Source organism: Beta vulgaris, chromosome 3 (assembly GCF_026745355.1).
Source record: "Beta vulgaris subsp. vulgaris cultivar EL10 chromosome 3, EL10.2, whole genome shotgun sequence".
Lineage (NCBI taxonomy): Eukaryota > Viridiplantae > Streptophyta > Magnoliopsida > Caryophyllales > Amaranthaceae > Beta > Beta vulgaris.
The window spans coordinates 56,233,169-56,251,291 of NC_079204.1; the positions used below are offsets into that span (position 1 = coordinate 56,233,169).

Consider the following 18,123-nt stretch of genomic DNA (forward strand, 5'->3'; position numbering starts at 1 on the left):
AGAAATAAGTATAACAGTTTGACTTTTACGTTTGTCAATACACAACTTTGACCATTGATATTTTTAATTATGTAGTTGTGAAGGTTATCAAAAGTGGATATTATGAAAATATGTAATGAAATAAATCCAACAACGTGTTATAGGAGCGTTTTTGTTTTTTCACTATATATTAGTGAAATTGTACGGTCAAAATGAGGTGCGTAAATAGTGTAAAAGTCAAAGTTTTGCACTTAAAAATAAGCAGATGAAGTATTTTTTAATAGTCTAATACTATAATTTTAGTGGGTAGATTATTCAATGAGTAGATCAATCAATCCCTAATATTATACTCTAATGGATTGTGAGAAGTATATATATAGGGTGAGATTCTCACAAGCACATTCTTACGGGAGAAGTTGAGACCTACTTTAAAATGAGCAAAAATTTTTAAAATAAGCAACAAAGACATAGAATGAGTAAAAATATAATATGAGCAAAAAATATAATATGCCACAAAAAATATAAACAAGCAAACAATTTCTTAAAATAAGCAGAAGTGTATTATAAAAAGCAAAAAGTTGTTAACATGCATGAGCGGAGAGGGGATAATTCTCACAAATGTTCACTATAATAATAGTTTTCACACAAACCTAAAATTCTCAAAAAATATATAAACCAAAACTTATGTACTGTTGATTTGATGTGAATATATAATACTCCCTCCGTTTTCTTTTGTTCTTTCTATTTAGAATCTTGATATTATTTACAATTAAAGATAATTTTTTAAATTATTTTCAGCATATGATTAAAAAATATAGTCACGTGGGGACGTGGAGTATTGTTTGATTTATCTCAATGAGTACTTTAATAATATTTAACCATTATTATTTTTACTAATACACAAAGAAAAATACTTAAGATCAAAAACGTGTATTGGCGAACGTGAATATCAAAATAGGAAGAAAAAAAAAAGGAGTAGGAAGATCAAGAGACTCAATTAGTCATTATATTAATATCTGAAATCATTCTACTCTATATATACACTTGATTATCATTAGAACTTAGAAGGTTAATAATACACTTTTATTATTGTAAGAAATACAATAATGATTGAAGAAGATTGGTGTACACTCGAGTCTTTGTATAACGTTATTCTATTTCATTGTTTGAGGTTGACTTGGAGTAAGGCCCATTGAAAGAAATAGAGTCGCACTTCTAATAGATTGGATTGTCCTCATTGTTGTTTCATAACATTTTTTATTTTTATGTTGTTGAACTTTCACCTTTGATCATCAATATATAATAATACTAAATTACTAATTAACATCATAACAATTTTTAAAAGAGTCTAACTTGCATACTTGATGGTTGGTTATACTCATGCGAAGTGCAAGTTCAGTAGGGTCTTTCATTTTACCAACTTTAAAGAAAACACACTTAAAAGTTGTACTCATTCCGTTCCTTATTTGTTCTTCCTAATTTGGCTTTTTTTTCTCCCTAAAAGTATTTAAACGCAAGAACAAAAAGGAACAAAAGGAATATAAGATACTTCACATAAACATGCATGTGAGATTTCATTTTTAATATGTAATCACTATATTTATAAGATCAACTTTTATTTTTTATACCCTAATTAATAACGAATTTAAAATATGTCACGACATAATGATACTAATCATATAAAGAAACATTAATTTAACGACTACATTAGAACAAAACACAAATTTAAGAGATTGTACAGCAGAAAAAAGGCTATTCATCTAACCCATCCCCACAATCAAAGACGACGATGTACGTTAACAAATCTAACCTTTTTTATTTTGAAACCTTAATACAACTAGTCAAGGAAATAAAATGTCGTCATACCTTTTTGTTCCGTAGAGAACTGTCAACTAAATAACCTTACTCTATACGAAACACATAACACGTGGCCAAAGGAGAGCAATTACTAACCATCCCCACAATCAGAGATGACGATGTATGTCAACAAATCTAACCTTTTTATTTTAAAACCATAATACAACTAGTCAAGGTAATAAAATGTCGTTATACCTTTTTGTTCTGTAGAGAACCGTCAACTAAATAGCCTTACTCTATACGAAACACATAACACGTAGCCAAAGGAGAGCAATTACCCATTCATAGGGTAATAGCAATTACCAAGTGTGAAGTGTCCACTAGTCACTACTCACTAGTCAGTACTCAGTAGTTTTATGTTAATTGTTAATGTTAAGTGTTAACATCAAAAGCCCAAAACTTCTGCCATTCTTCTCTACCTTCAAAGTTCAACGGCTTCATAAAAAAGAAAAAAAAAACTTCAACTTGAGAGAAAAAAAAGAGAGAGTGAGATGGAAAAAAGTGAGGAGAAAAACAGTGTAAGTCTTGAAGATTTGAAGTTAAAAATGGCGGATTTTGCTAAAGAAAGAGATTGGGATCAATTTCATAGCCCAAGAAATCTCCTTTTAGCTTTGGTAATTTACTACACTTTTGCTACTAATATTTTCAAAAAAAAAAACCCACCTTTATATAATAATAAACCCTAGAAATTCTTATTCTTGTTATTATAATTTTTTGGGTTATTCAATGTAGAAAGATTATTTCTTTTGAGTTTTTCCCCTAACCCTTTTGTAGATTTCTCCTGTTATATGCATCAAAATTTTTGTGTATTATTTTAGAGGATTTTTTGCTGTAAAGTTTTTATTTTTAGAATATCATATTAAATGAAGCAAAACCCTAGATTAATGTGATTATTGGAGGGTAAATATTTGATAGAATAAGTAAGAAACATCATTTTGGTAATTTGTAAATGTAAATTATTGGGGTTTCTGGTTTTTTGGTGCAAATTAAATCCTGGGAAACTTACAAAATGATGAAAAATGTTTATTGTAGAAAAATTAAAGGGAAAAACTATTGGGTCAAAATTAATTATTGGGTCTCTGGGTTTTGCCTAGAAAGTTGATTGCTCTTTTGGAAACTGAATCTTCTTTAAAGGGAAAAGGAGTAAGGTAAAATTTTGAAGAAAAAATGTTCTTGAAAGAGTATATAATGATTAGGTTAGTTTGAATGGCCAGTTTAACATGAATAATTTGATTTTTTGAGTGTTTAGATTTAAAGTTAGCTGTCATAAGTTTGGAAAATCAAGATTTGAGAGATGAAAGTTGGGAGATTGAAGTTAAACCCCACAAATTGGCAAATTAGTGTTCCTTGTTGTACTTTATAAAACTAGGTAATACGCGAGCCATACTCGGTTGTTCTAAATAATCTATGTGAAAAGATCGAGAATTAGGCCCTGTTCTTTTGGACTTATTTTCAGTGCAGTTCAAACACTCTCTCATGTTCAGCTTTCTCCCAGTTGAGTTTCAGTTTAGTTTCTCTCAGTCCAAAAGAACGGGGCCTGACTACCCTTAAACTCTATCTTTCAATGTAGTTGTTCAAACAATTTATATTAGTTAACATAAATTTTTATTTCAATGCAAATGCTTAATTAATACTTAAGATTTCTATTTACTATTAGTTCCATAGTCAATTATATGATACACCTTAATACTTTGGAGGGAAAACTTGCTTTAGTGGCTTATGTTTTACTAGTAGAGTAAGATAATAGTGAGCAGTAGCAATGCAATGCTACTAGCTAATTTTCAGTCTCATGCATAATGATTGAAGATTTATTTCTTGAGAGGAAATAAGACATATACACTCTCACTCATTTTAGTTTTTCTCTTATGACTAAAAATTTCTCCTATATTTCAATGAATTTGAAACTCTTGCTGAAATTGGGAATTTGAGCTTTATGGATGATAAAATCTTGTAGCTTGTTTGGTGGATCTTGTATGAAACTTTTCATTCTGATATTGATCATATTTTTACTCTAATTTATAAGAAAAATTATATCGTTCGAGATAGTAGTCTTTTATTTCATAATTTTTACTAATACAGAATTGAACTAATTTGGTAATAAATAACCGCAAATTGGACGTTTTAGTTTGATTTGGTCTAAAAAATTTTGGTTTGATGTGGCATGAGTCATTAAATAAGTAATGAGCTCCTAAATAAGGTAAACAGAAGATAGCCTATAGTACAAAAATTACCCATGTATCGGACGTTATCATGTCAATATTATAATTTGAACCTATGTTACTTAGACACAGATTGAGTGTCTACTCGGATACGGGTGTCCAAGTATCCGACTCGGCTATTTTGTAGAAAAAATTCAAGTTTTTAGGTAAAGTGTCGTGTAAGACACGACACGACACCCGTTTTTGAGGTAAATGAAGGTGTCATAGTAACACTGATTTGAACCAGTAAATGTAACAACTAAGCTGGATGTGGGGTAGTACACTTGTTTGCTAAAATGACGATCGTCGATTCGTTCTTTTTTTCCAGGTTGGGGAAGTAGGAGAATTGTCTGAGATATTTCAGTGGAAAGGGGAGGTGCCAAGAGGATTACCAGGTTGGAATGAAGAAGAGAAGCAACATTTAGGAGAAGAACTATCTGATGTGCTACTATATCTTGTAAGACTCTCTGATATATGTGGGGTTGATCTTGGTAAAGCTGCACTTAGGAAGCTTGAACTAAATGCCCTTAAATACCCAATTAACCTCTCTAAGGGATCTTCTAAGAAGCTTAATTACAATGCTGTTGCTAATCACAGTCTTAATGAAGCATAATCTATTCTCATTTGACTCTCACCTTATCTCATCTGTCCTTTTTAGCCCATCTTTTTTTTGCCTTTTTTGACTGACCCCTTCCTTCTTTTCCCTTTTTGGGTGGGTATTTTAGTAATTGTGTTTTGTGGTCTGTTTTGAGTATAGATTCTACTATATGAATCTTGTGTAAAGTATAATACTATGATCTAATTGTAATTCAGGATTCCTTTATTTCTGATTTATATGGGTATCCTCTTTTAGCATTTTTTTGGATATACTCCCACTGTTTCAAATTATCTGTTATATTTTGACTTTTACGCTTGTCATAGCATAATTTTAACCATAAATATATTTATACAAGTATTTTTTTAGCAAAATCTATCAAAATGCGCTGGCACTCATCCAACAACATTTTAGGTAACATATTGACCTTTGTATTGTATATAATTGTAAAAGTTAATTAGATTAATATTACCTTTATTTGAATTAGCCCGCGAATAGCGAATTATGGTCGGTTTTGGTTCATTTTGGCTCATTTTGAGCGAATCGGCGAGAATTCAAAAGACGAATCAGATAGCGAACTAGATAACACTGTTTTTCGATGTTGTGTGATTAGAAGCTCAGTTAAATCTTGTCAAAGCTCCACTTGAATGTTATCTTTTTGAGGGACCACTTGAATGAATCTGACTTAAGCTTGAACTTCAGCTTAACTGGTTAAAAGGTTTTATTTTTGTTGGGATCTTCAAGAGCTCTTCTTGTAGATACTCAACATAAGACAGCTCCCATGACCCCATGAGCCATAAGCCACAGAATTTGGCAATCAACCTTCTCCATGTGACATGTCATGTTTCACCCTCTTTTTTGGGACCAATATAAGATATGACAGATTTTGAAGGATCATCTTGGAGAATCTTCACATTATTAGGAATTTTTATTTAGTAATCTTTTTAGTATCTTGAGGAAGGATAATGTAAGATTTATCTCAAAATATTGTGGTAAGTATGAGATAATAATGTTATAAATTTTGCAAGCAGAATTGTTAGTTTTGCTATAGCTCCTCACTTAAACTTGAATTACTTGAGCTTGGTTTGAACTCAAACTTTGACGCAAGCTAGATGTTTCAAGCTCAACCCGAGCTTGGATTGGGGTTATACTTCGTCTTATATCATTATAAGATTTTTTAGTAAAAACACCCTTATGTTTGGTGATTTTTAGAACAATCCCCCTTATGTTTTTTTTTTTTGAAATGCACCCCCAAACGTTTAATAAAAATTTTGGTTGCACCCCCAAAACCTAACTTCCGTCAAATTCAAACGTTTGTGGGGGCTTTTTTTCCATTCTTCCTCCTAAATGTTGTGTGAAATGACATTTATATCCTTGGGTAATAAAACCCTTCAACTAACCTCTTCATCTCTCTCATTCAATTCCTTCGTTCTCTGAATTCATCTCTCTCACTTGCTTCAGTCAGAAATTTTCAACCTTTGGCTTATTGTCTTGAATCCTTGCTATTTCACTCTTTAAAAACGTTACTTCATGTGTCAACAACCTCTTCTCCAGCACCAGTTCATTAGTGACCACCTTCTGCCACTCCTCCTGGTTCTTGTCAACCCATCCAAAGAATCCACACCCTTCTCTTCCAGTATGAACATCTGAGAATTTGCAGGCATAGAAACTCCTCCGAGGATTGTCATGCGTCCATGACCTCAAAATCTTAGCAGGAATTCGACAATTGCAGTTGGTTGCCATAACCCTAATTGAACAATTAACCCAAATTAATTGTAGCAAATAAACCCTAGAATCGCAAAATTGCCCAAAATTTAATGCCTAGAAATGAATGTAACACTTACTTGATTTGAAGGATGTCAGGAATTGTCAATTGAGAGTGGAATTGCAATTTTCTGTTCGAAAATTTGGATTACCAGCTTCAATTTGGGGATGTCGGAAAATGACCATTGTGAGAGAGGGAATGTCCTGATTTGGGGATGAAGTGGTTGTTATATAATAGCTTAGGTGGGCCCCACAAATGTCTGAATTTGACGGAAGTTAGGTTTTGGGGGTGCAACAAAAAAAATTATAAAACGTTTGGGGGTGCATTTCAAAAAAAAAAACATAAGGGGGATTGTTCTAAAAATCACCAAACATAAGGGTGTTTTTACCAAAAAATCCATTATAATATTGTTCGTGTTTCCTTTTCTAATACAACATTTTTCTTGATTTGCCTAAAAATCTTTTGAATTAGTTTTTTTTTTCCCTTGTTTATTCAAACACAAAGGTTGAATTGTCATATATTTAATGCTATTTCACCCCTTATTCTCCATCCTATTTCCTATAATTGATTTTTTCTTCACAACATTAAATGTTTATCATTTCATTTTCAACTTACCCTAATTTCGTAGAAAATGAGAAACAAACACTATAATATAGGCCGGAGGGACTAGCTTTCATAGGGTCAAGTTAAGCTCGACCTCGGCTTTGTATGTTGTCACTCAAGTGATAACTACATAAAAGCCTACATTAGGTGTTTAGCCATTTAGGTTGTAAGTTGTAAGGGCCTGTTCTCCCCAGCTTATTTTCAGTTCAGTTCAGTTCAGTTCAGTTCAGCTCTTGACAATACTTTTACTCTCACATATCACTATTCATTTCAGTTTAGTTCAGTTCAATTCAGTTCAGTTCAGTTCAGATCAGTTCAGTTCAATTCAGTTCAGTTCAATTCAATTTAGTTCAGTTCAGTTCAGTTTAGCTGTTTTATGCCGAAGAGAACAGGCCCTAAACCTTAAATTGGCAAACTTCATACCAAAATTGGCAATAACTTTTGCACTCACTCCAACTACTACACTGTTTACTCAAATCTTAGCAACAGTAACTTTTGGCAACTGTTTAGAAGAAGCACAACAACCCAACTGTTTAAAAAAAAAAAAAAACAACTTTTTTTTCTTTTCTTTTTTGGTGACGAGAAGTGAATGGCCAACTCGGGCTATATGAGTGAAACCCACATTCCATGTAACCAGGTTAATATGAACTCTGGAGGCAAGGAGATAGTTTCTGTTAAATATGGGTCTGCGCCGCACCCATCACAAAGAGAAAGAGTCCACTTTACAACACAAAGGAGGTTCCACCTTAAAATCATATGGCGATAAGGGGAGTAACCCCTTTGCATTATAAAGTGAACCCATCTCTCTTATTTAATCAATGTGGGACACTCACATGTGGTGTGCGCTATACATCATAGCTTCAACACTCCCCCTCACATGTGAGGTCCCTTTTTCAATTGGCCCAGAGTAATTAACGGTCCCAGTCGTGGGCCTGACTCTGATATCATGTCAAGGGACCAACTCAACCAAAAGCTTAAGCTTTTGGTTGAGTTGGTCTTTTGACAATTACTCCCCTTATCGCCATATGGTTTTAAGGTGGAACCTCCTTTGCATTGTGAAGTGGACTACTCTCTCCTTGTGATGGGTGCAGCCCAGGCCCATATTTAACAGTTTCTCCCACATGAATACATTGTTATGGTGACAAGTCTCGAACTCAAAGCCTAATATATCACATGTGATGTGACGCTTAAACCATCCTACTCTTAAACCATCCTACTCTGGCTCGGTAGGGTAACAACCCAACTTATTACACTTTGTTTTGGGATGTGATGTGCATGAACACAATCTGGGGTGGCGTGAGCGTGACTGTACAGGTACAGTATCATGGCTGTGAGCTGTGTTGAAAATCCCTACTCTTTGTTAATGCACAGTAACAATCTCTTATCAGAGATTTGGTTGCAGTTTTTTTTACTTTCTTGACTTTTCTTTCTGTACTCTGTCGAATCAATTTGTTGTACCTTCTTAGTTCTCCTAGTGAGATCTTTTGGAGTTGATATATCCAAGGGAGTTGATATATCCATACATAATTTTTATATTCTCTCTGTCCCGATTTAGTTGCTACATTTGCTTTATCACAGTTTACGAGATACAACTTCAAACATCAATATTTTAAGTTACATATATAAAAAAATTATAAAAATTATATATTTGGAAAATACAAATTGGGATGAATCAAAGAAGATCCAACATGACTATGTTTTTTCTTATATATATGGAGTAAAATATAGTCAAAGTTATGACGTGAATAGTGCCTACGGTCAAAATGTAGCAACTAAATTGGGACGGATGGAGTAATATTTTAAAAAAGTTATTATTTGGTTGATATAAAAATATACGGAAAGTTGAACTTTTTTGTAAGTAAAATATAAGATGATGTTGTTTGAGTGACAAATATCAAATACTTCCTCCGTTTAGTTTTACTTGCAACGGTTTGACTTTTACACTATTCACCAATTCTACTTAGTTTACATTTGGTGATTTATAGTTAAGGAAAAACATATTCATGTGGGATCTTATTAGATTCGTCTGAATGTATATCTTCCGAATATATACTTTTTATAATTTTTATTTATCGGTAATTAGACTTATTGATGGTTGAAAATATGCATTGGCAAACGTGAAAGTCAAACTGTTGCAAGTAAAAAGAAACAGAGGAAGTATGTGGGAAGTTGCACTTTTTTGTGGGCCCTTTCATCTCCTTTTACATGACTTACTTCATGATTTGGGTTATAGAATGTTCAAACATGAATTGGATCATTCTATGACCCTGTTCAAAATATGAAAAAACCATCGATTGAATGCTAAGTTTTTTTTGACCTTGCCGGATGACCCAATTTTATGGCCAATTCTACCATAAGTGGACATTCTCTTAGATAGCAGTTTCTACGTTTGGTTTACAAATTTGTTTGCAGACCAAGGCTATATGATGAGGAGTTACAAAGTAACAAATATATTTGTAGTACTAATAATTTGATTGGCATTGTCTTTTTAGAGGTCTTTTATAAGGTAATTTTCCGTGGTGTATTAGGAAAACAAATTTTTTATGGTGTAGCAATCCATAAATCATTGCTTCTTTTGTAAAGAGAACTCAAATGACATGATAAGTTGTTCAGAAAAAACTTCTAAGAAAATTGGGGACAAAAATAACAATTTCAATGAAATTCAGGTAAGAGAATATTATTACTTAGTAAAAGGGTGAAAGATCAAAAAGTTTGTCTACATATTTTTATAATTACATATAACTATAAGACTTTATTATGTTTATTTTGAAACATTAAGCGTTGATATTGTAGTGGATTAATAGTTAAACTCCCACATTTCATTTCAAAGGTCATATGTTCGTATTCTAGTAACTACAACTGTGCATATTTAGAAAATCCTCCATCTATGACGATTATTCAATCATTACAACTGTGAGCGATCACTCATTTCGTCAGTTTTGCATCTCTTCGGTTGGTTTATGACGATTATTTGTCATATAAGGCCAGATGTTTCTGTGTTTAAATGAACTCTAATTAATTATCATGTACTCTCTCTGTTTTTATTTATTTGCTACATTTTTCAAAAAGGATTGCTATTTTTTATTTGCTACATTTCCTTATTAGGAGACTTGGCCCACCAAAAAGTAATCGTATTATATTTGTTTCCCTTCTTTTTCCACCAAAAAGTACTACTTTTTTCCCTATTCTCCACCCTATTTAATGCTAAAGGGGTCAAAAAGTACACTAAAAAAGAATGAAAATGACATCTCCTAAATTCTCGTATAAACCAAAATGTAGCAAATAAATAAAAGCGGAGGGAGTATATGTTTATGAAAGCAAAGTAAAGAAACTCTCTCAATTACAAAAGCACAAAGTCATTGTTCATCACACAAAAACCATTCATACACTTGTTCTCATTTAACAATTATCATAGTGACGTGATCATCGTTGTTTCTTCTTTGTATCTCGAGAGTGAATTTCATGTAACCCATGCTCAAAGTAAGGGTCGGAATATTACTTTTCGAATCGCACCTAGAAGATTGTTCATTGTTATTTCTAGTAGTTAAACTCGTGATCCTTGTAACTTGTTGGTAGTAATCCTAACAGTTATCATCCATCCTAAATGCAAGAGTAGAGTGGGAAAGATAACAGAAAACATATCATTTCTATTAGAATATGATGCAATTTCTAGTCATCAGTAAGGGCTGAGACATTAAGCAGCTACTTAGCTACATTTGCTCTCTTTTACCCTGTTTGTTTTTCCTTCTTTTTGGGTATGCCATATCACCATGACACCATCTATAGTTCTATACCAATTAATCATCTAAGACCAAAGAAGAAATGAAGTAAGCAGATGTGGGAAGGATCTATAGATGCACAAAAGTATTACATGCTCATATCTGTACTGTACACCGGCAAAAACATAGCTCTGACGTTCCTGGATGAAGACTTGGATATTTCAAATCACGGAACGCGTTCAAGAACCCGTTGTAATGCTTTTTTGATACCTTCCTGATCAAGTGATGTTGTCATCTGTATTTCCTGAACCTAAACCAGTGAAGAAGGAAAAAGCTTCAACAGAGAGTTGTAAAATATGAGGTGCTTTAGTATTGGGGGGGCTGGGGAGGGGGAGAGAGTGGACATTGTAGTTATATCCCTATCTCAGAGATGAGCAAAAGAATCCAATCTCGGGGCATTTCTTCCGAAAAGACGCCACACCCAAATTAGTCAGGAAATGTCCACAAAATCCGTGTATGTTAGAAACATAAATACTGCCCATGAGTTGGATGCCTTTTTGCCCATCTCTATGGAGGGGGTATCACTCCTCTGTGAGGATGAAGTTGCCAATTCACACACCTGCCTTCCGGCACGAGCAAGTAAAGTGTATTGGTTATCAGTTGCTGGTGCCTGTCAATAACATTGAAAACAGGCTTAGAAAATGATATGGAAAGAAAATGGGTGAGTATATTGTAGATGGTATGAATGAGAGACACTAACATTAGAAAGCCAGAGTTGTAGATCTTGTGACACAACCCGTTTCTCAAAGCCTTGCCGTCTGATTCTGACTTCACTTATTCTGCATAAATAATGTCAGAAAAGTAAACCTCGAAGAATGGTCAAAAGTCGAGAATTCAGTAGCAGGAATGAATCCGTGCAAAGAATCAGGAAAGACAAGAAAAGAAAAACCATTTGTAGAAAACTAGGTCATGGTGAAGTTGTTAATGGTTTAATGTTGAGGGTCGGAGTATATTGCATGTTTATGTCTAGAGTTCTAGACTCTAGACTGACCTTTGTGCCTCATATGAGCCAGGCTTATCAAACTCAACTTCATGAGTTTTGGATTAACTTAAATAACCAATTATTCGAGCATCAACTATCAAGCAAGCAAGAAATTGTCACTGCCTAAAACCAGAAGAAAACCATTCGCTGTAAAAATGTAAAATGCTTGCACATTTTAGAAAATTTTGACAAGTTTCAGATGTTGGCTTCACACATATTAGAGTATATAAAATCAGGATATGGAAGCAATACCCCTCTTCCATTAATAACTCCTTAAATATTTCCTCAAGCCCTGGAAGTGGTTGAATATCAAAGCTTTCACTTGTGCTTGTAGAACCAGGACTTGTTGCGCCATCCTGTTTAGAAATTCAAATAGAACTCCTTTCTTAGATTGGTCGGAGGCATTTTTAACCCCTGAGTGAAGGGAAAAGTGATTTGAAGTTGGACATACCTGAGGAATCACTTTGTCCAAGGTCTCGAGCAATGGGTCTTCCTCCAGTTGCCTGATTGACAATGTGATTCTCGATTTTTCCCTGCATTTATCTTCTATAAGATTGGAGCAGTATAGTGGAGTTAACAGATATAGCATGCACACACATGGGGTAAAAAAAAGGTACAGCAACGTCAACAACCACTCAATGCGGATTCAAGCAGTCATCAGACTAGGTCCAACTTAGGCTCTGTGCTCCTCACCTTCTTTGCACTAAATTCAGGGAAAATGATTTCAAGTATGTTTAGACAAGTTAAGTTCAGATCTACCTCTCCAAATAAAAAAGTTAAGTTTGTAGCTAATAAGTTCAAATAAGTTAAGTTCAAGGCCAATAAATTCCGATCAATTTGGATCAGGGCGAATAAGAGCTATCCAAGTTCAAACTACAATTACAATTAGTTCTACTATGTTGAGTTGAGGGCCAATAAGTTCAGATAAGTGAAGAGCAGGTAAAGAGAATGCTGCACTCTTAGGCAATGTAACTGATGAATGATGACAAGTCTGGATTAGTAGAAACAACATTTTTCAAAGATCAGCAGAGACAGTTTACGGAAAGATAATAGAACAGAAAAAGGTTTATAAATGTTCACAGACAAGATTGTTTTCTTCCTATACCTTATGGTTACTCTTCTCCATTCTCATTTCACAAAATGAATGATCAACAAGCAAAAAGATGAACGGTTTGATCGATGACCACAAAACAAGGAGATGCAAGATATTGAGGACTGCGATTTTCAAATTTTAGTGAGCTACCGACCAAGCACACACTTTAAGCAGATTGTTTTAATTAGCGGTTTTTACCTGTTGATGTTAACAACCTTAGCCCTCACCATATCACCCTCCCTTAAAACATCTCTAACATCTTGAACATAGTCCCATGAAACCTCCGAGACATGTACTAAACCAGTAAGATGGTATTTTCCTGCATTTATAATTTACATAGATCAGGAAACCTAAATATTCCATGAGAAAACTATCACAGTAACAAAAGATTCAAGCCATTCATACCATCAGGAAATCGCAGATGAAGAAAGGCACCATAATCCTCAACCATACCAACCATCGCCTCAAAGATGTCCCCCTCATTAATCTTCTCAGAATACTTTGACCAAGCGGCCTCTTTCTCAGAAAAAATCAACTTCTTGCTGTCCTCATCTGCCTCAATCACCTGTTCCAAAAATGACAGCGAAATGTATGATAAAAGTAAAACCTCAAAGGTTTTTAGTACCAAAGCTATTTTCATTCTGCAAATTAAGATATAATGATGCAATATTAAAATGAAATTCAGAGTCACTGAGAAGGTTCTACACGGACTTCTACTAACTTAAGTTTTGAGGACCATTTTTTCTTTCTACTTTTTTTTTTTCTAATGCTGCCAGAAGAGCATAAAAACTTACTCATGGTTGTATTTTGTAAAGAAAGACCAGATCCAAGAACACAAAAGTTTCCAATTGAACTGCTTATATAAGTTACCTTCATGTCGATGACAGACCCAATAAGTCCTCTTGCAATTTGTTGTATTGTCTTCTTTTGCTCTGCATCAAGAGCCAGCATAACAATTAGCAAATTTACCGTTCCTGTTACTAAATCACAGTAATATACAAGCAATTATCCAAACAAAGATGAAAACTTAATGCGATAATTTACCAGATTTGTATGGGAAAGTTGTGCATTCAGAGTTTACATAATTAGTAAGTCTACTAGAAAATTCATACAGCTGTAATTAGAACCACAGGCCCCTTTCTTTCATGAAGTGTCCTCTACATATCACATACAAGAAAGGAAGTGAAGTACCTTTACAAGAATATGATGGGCCCAATAGTGGAAAAGGAAGAAAACCGACAAGCGAATAGAAACGCACTAACAAGCCCCCATTGTTGAAGCCTTCAACTCTTCCCTCATAGATGGATCCTGTTTCTTTGTATTTCTTAGCTGCCTCCCAGTCAGCAGGCCTCTATTTCTTCATGGCAATAGATGCATTAGGATATAGAAATAATACAACCATCCAACTCCAATGGGAAAAATGAAGCTTCAACATTAACAACATATATATTACCCCAATGCCTCTAACCAGGCCACAGGGATAGTCTCTCATCCCAAATACAAAGAGATTATTTCAATTGACCCTTAATCTAATGCACATCGACGTATGCTACTTTTACAATATACAAGAAGCGTAGAGAATAGAACGAGCCATTTTATTTTATACCATTACTCCCTCCGTCCCAATTTTGTTGCAACATTTGTCTTTTCATGGTCTTCAAGAAAAGACACCTTTGACTACTTAAACCTTAATTTACGTGTTAGTAAAAATTATAAAAGTTGATATTGTGGAAAATACACATTAAGACAAATTTAGCAAGATCACACACTACAATCCTTTTTCTTATATATTAGTGAAAAACTGTGAGAGACCATAAAAAAAACAAATGTTGCAACTAATTCGAGACGGAAGGAGTATCATACAAAAGCCTAAAAACAGTAGAGTTTTGACTCAAATGCTAGTTAACAGCCAACACCAAGCTTCCTCTAAAACTAATTTCCATAAAATGCCCTGTAAAATTCATCCACTAACACAAAACTCTAGTAATTCAGGATTTCAGACGAAGTTCCAAAATTCAGTCAGTGGCCTTTTCCAATTCTCAAAAACTAAACAATACCATCCTTTTTTCTGATAGTTGGTATATCCATTTAGACTAAGGGCACGTTCTATTCACCTTAAAAACTTAAGTTTAACTTACAGATAAGTTCCGATAAGTTCAAATAAGTTTTAACACCTTATAATATGAACTTCAATACGGGCATGTTCTCTTCGGCATAAAACAGCTGAATTGAATTGAATTGAAAGTAAAAGTATTGTCAAGTATTGTCGAGAGCTGAAGTGAACTAAATTGAACTGAAAAAAAGTTGGGGAGAACAGGACTACGTTCCAAACTTCCAATACAGTAGAAATTCTCAAACAATAAACTTTGCACCCATTTCAAACTTTATAAGGCATTATTACAAACTTTTTAGAAGTGGGTATACTAAAAATACTTACTTTAGTTAGCAATTTCATTGTAAAATCAAAATCCCACCTCCCACAAATAGAAAAATGCAATCTTTTCCATCAATTATCACCCAACAAAAGCTAAAAAATCCAAAAACTTAAAAAATGAAGTTGAAATAAAACTCACCCGAATTGGGCGAGTAGGTTCAGATTCAGGAGATAGAGAAGATTCATCCATATCTTCATCAACTTTAGCATCTGAAGAAGCATTAATTTGAGCTGCATAAACTGGGTATCTGTTAATTCCAGATTTTCGGTTGAAATTCAAGAGATTATTATTAATAATACATGGGATGTAATTGTATGAAACATTAGAGAAAGAACATGAACTAGAAGGTAATTCATTAGCTGAAATTTGTGAGTGAAAACAAAGATTTGTCAATGAACCTACTCCTAAAGATGAAACATTGAAAATTGGCATTTCTTGAATTTTTTTTTTGGCCTTTTTTTGGTTGAAAATTATTGATTTTCTGGGTTTAGTGGGATAATGCCATTAAAGAAGTGAGCTTGAATATGGTGTGGCTTTGATTTTCAGAAACTTCTTTTTTTTTTTTTGGGTGATGAACAAAAGATGATGTGTTTTTTGTTTATGTGTCCTAAATATTAATTTTTCTTGAGCTATGTGTCTCTTTTGTGCCCACAAAAATTGGGTTATGCCCAAATATATTGAGTTATGCCCAAATATTTTGTGTAAGTCATTTTAGGTTGAGTGGATGTCCTTGACTTGGGTTGATCCACTTGTGAAGTCTTATGGATTATCCATTGTTCATGGATGTGAATTCAAGCCCTTTTCATTGCTTAACACTTTTATGTATTTTTAGTTGCGATTTCGTTAGATTGATCTCGATGTTCATTTTCGATATTATTTCATTTTTGGTATTATTAATTAATAATTTAGGTTCTTAGTGATACATAATTGAAAAATATTAATGGTTAAAGTTATATATTGGATATTGTGTGAAAGTAAATCCTACTTTTCATTTAATCATGCATTTCAGCTGATCTCAACCGGTATTATAACTATTTAATCTATCCTCCCATATTTGGTATGGGATTATTTGTCCCATATCATAGTATTTTTGTAATTTGACTAGTAACTTGATACAGCATAACATTTACTCGATATGATTAGATGTAGCTAAGATATGATATAATAGCTAACTGATATGATAAGATAATATTAAAATATGATATACTAGTCATCTAAACATCAACTAGATTTCAACTAACAATACCCAAATAAAAATATATGAATTTTTTTTAAAGAAAAAATTATAATTTTTTAATATTAATTTTTGTCATAAAAATTACTGAAATGCCGTGATATTAGACCATATCGGGTATAAAAATATCATTGCTCATACTCGAGTCATTTCCCAATTATTCAAGCACCGCTAGGCTTTAACTATTAATTCAATAGTTATATAACTATTCTGGACGACTAAATCTTTTGTAGTCATATTCATACTGTATTTGTTTACATTAAATTATTTTTGAAAGTTGATCAAAGGTAAACATAAAATGAATTAAAACTACAAACTCTATTATGTTAAATAAGTTTTTTTAAAAAAAGAACTATGTTAAATAAGTTTTTTTTTTGATAAATTTGAATGTGAAAAGCGCATCCATAATATGTTCATTTAGAATTATATAATCATTCATGCCTAATATATAAAACAAGGATGTTTAATAAACAAATATACATAAGTTTAAACAAATGTACTTAAGTTTAAACAGATGTACTTAAATTTCTAATAGAATAATAAGGACACAATTATTAAAGAGTTGATGATGAAAAATAAAGAGTGAATTTTGATGACATTTTCTTTTAACTTATGTGAATATGTGATATAAATTTGATGTTAGCCCCAATAAATTTGTTCTATTAACCTTTATATATTGGTTGAAACTTGTAAACCCTAGTAGCAACTTAAAACTTTGAAGTTCACAAACATCTATTGCCAAACAAGATCTATAATCATGTTAAGATATGTATCTTATCATGTAAAATTTCACATATTTACAAGATACACCAAGATTTTACATGATATACCATAATATGGCATTAAATTACCTACAAACTTGATTTTCACCTTTCTCATAACTTTATAAATAATGTAATTATTTGCTCAATGTCGAAACAATTTACTTTATTTAATACTTCTTTTGTTTATAAATAGTTGCACTATTTCATGTTTACACGCTTGTTAATGTATCATTTAAACATTAATATCTCCAATTATCAATAAGTAAAAATTATAAAAAATTAATATTAAAAAATACTTCATCCGTTTCTTTTTAAGTGACACATTTGCATAGTGTTTACTATTCACAGTTTAAACTTTAATTAGCTTTGGTGATTTATATTTTAGGGAAAACATAGTCATGTGGGATCTTGTTAGATTCGTCTGAATGTGAATTTTTTTAATATTAACTTTTTATATTTTTTACTTATTAATAATTGACGATATTAATGGTTAAAATAATGCATTGGCAAACGTGAAAACAAGAAATGTGTCACTTAAAAAGAAACGGAGGAAATATACATTAAGAGGAGTATAACAATATCTTATACGGTTTTTTCACCATATACCCCTGACAAATTTTTTTTTGCACCATATACCCTTTCAAGTTTCCAAATTCACCATATACCCCTCACCTACTGTACAATAGCATTAATTGCCCTTTTTGTTAACAGACGTTAACTCGCCGTTAGTGTTTTATTACAACTTTGCCATTAAGATTGGGCGCCATTATGTTGGGAGTTGGAGGATGACAGTTGACAAAAAAAACCACGCCCCTTCATCTCTTTCTTCTCTAACTCTA

General features: G+C 32.8%; 2 protein-coding genes across 2 annotated transcripts; one reads left to right on the top strand and one right to left on the bottom strand.

Annotated features, from left to right (window-relative positions):
- Positions 1-2,175: 2,175 nt before the first annotated feature.
- On the top strand, positions 2,176-4,868 carry LOC104889715 (uncharacterized). Its single transcript, XM_010675009.4, has 2 exons — positions 2,176-2,450; positions 4,363-4,868. The coding sequence occupies exons 1-2, from the start codon at positions 2,328-2,330 to the stop codon at positions 4,645-4,647; spliced, it is 408 nt and encodes a 135-aa protein (XP_010673311.2). The 5' UTR covers positions 2,176-2,327; the 3' UTR covers positions 4,648-4,868.
- Positions 4,869-10,624: 5,756 nt separating this feature from the next.
- LOC104889716 (uncharacterized) lies at positions 10,625-15,877 on the bottom strand. The gene is made up of 10 exons (XM_010675011.4): positions 15,425-15,877; positions 14,043-14,202; positions 13,722-13,783; positions 13,257-13,416; positions 13,050-13,170; positions 12,210-12,291; positions 12,011-12,114; positions 11,477-11,555; positions 11,336-11,386; positions 10,625-11,026 (listed from the first exon to the last, which is right to left on the bottom strand). Exons 1-10 carry the CDS (start codon positions 15,716-15,718, stop codon positions 10,943-10,945), a joined length of 1,197 nt encoding a protein of 398 aa, XP_010673313.2. The 5' UTR covers positions 15,719-15,877; the 3' UTR covers positions 10,625-10,942.
- Between the last annotated feature and the right edge of the window lie 2,246 nt (positions 15,878-18,123).

Excerpts from the sequence above, each read along its gene's own strand:
- LOC104889715 (XM_010675009.4), top strand. The coding sequence starts at position 2,328 with ATGGAAAAAAGTGAGGAGAAAAACAGTGTAAGTCTTGAAGATTTGAAG. Across the intron at positions 2,451-4,362 it reads GAAATCTCCTTTTAGCTTTG|GTTGGGGAAGTAGGAGAATT; the intron begins GTAATTTACTAC and ends CTTTTTTTCCAG.
- LOC104889716 (XM_010675011.4), bottom strand. The coding sequence starts at position 15,718 with ATGCCAATTTTCAATGTTTCATCTTTAGGAGTAGGTTCATTGACAAAT. Across the intron at positions 13,784-14,042 it reads CCCATCATATTCTTGTAAAG|AGCAAAAGAAGACAATACAA; the intron begins GTACTTCACTTC and ends CTCTTGATGCAG. Across the intron at positions 12,292-13,049 it reads AAGGTTGTTAACATCAACAG|GGAAAAATCGAGAATCACAT; the intron begins GTAAAAACCGCT and ends AGATAAATGCAG.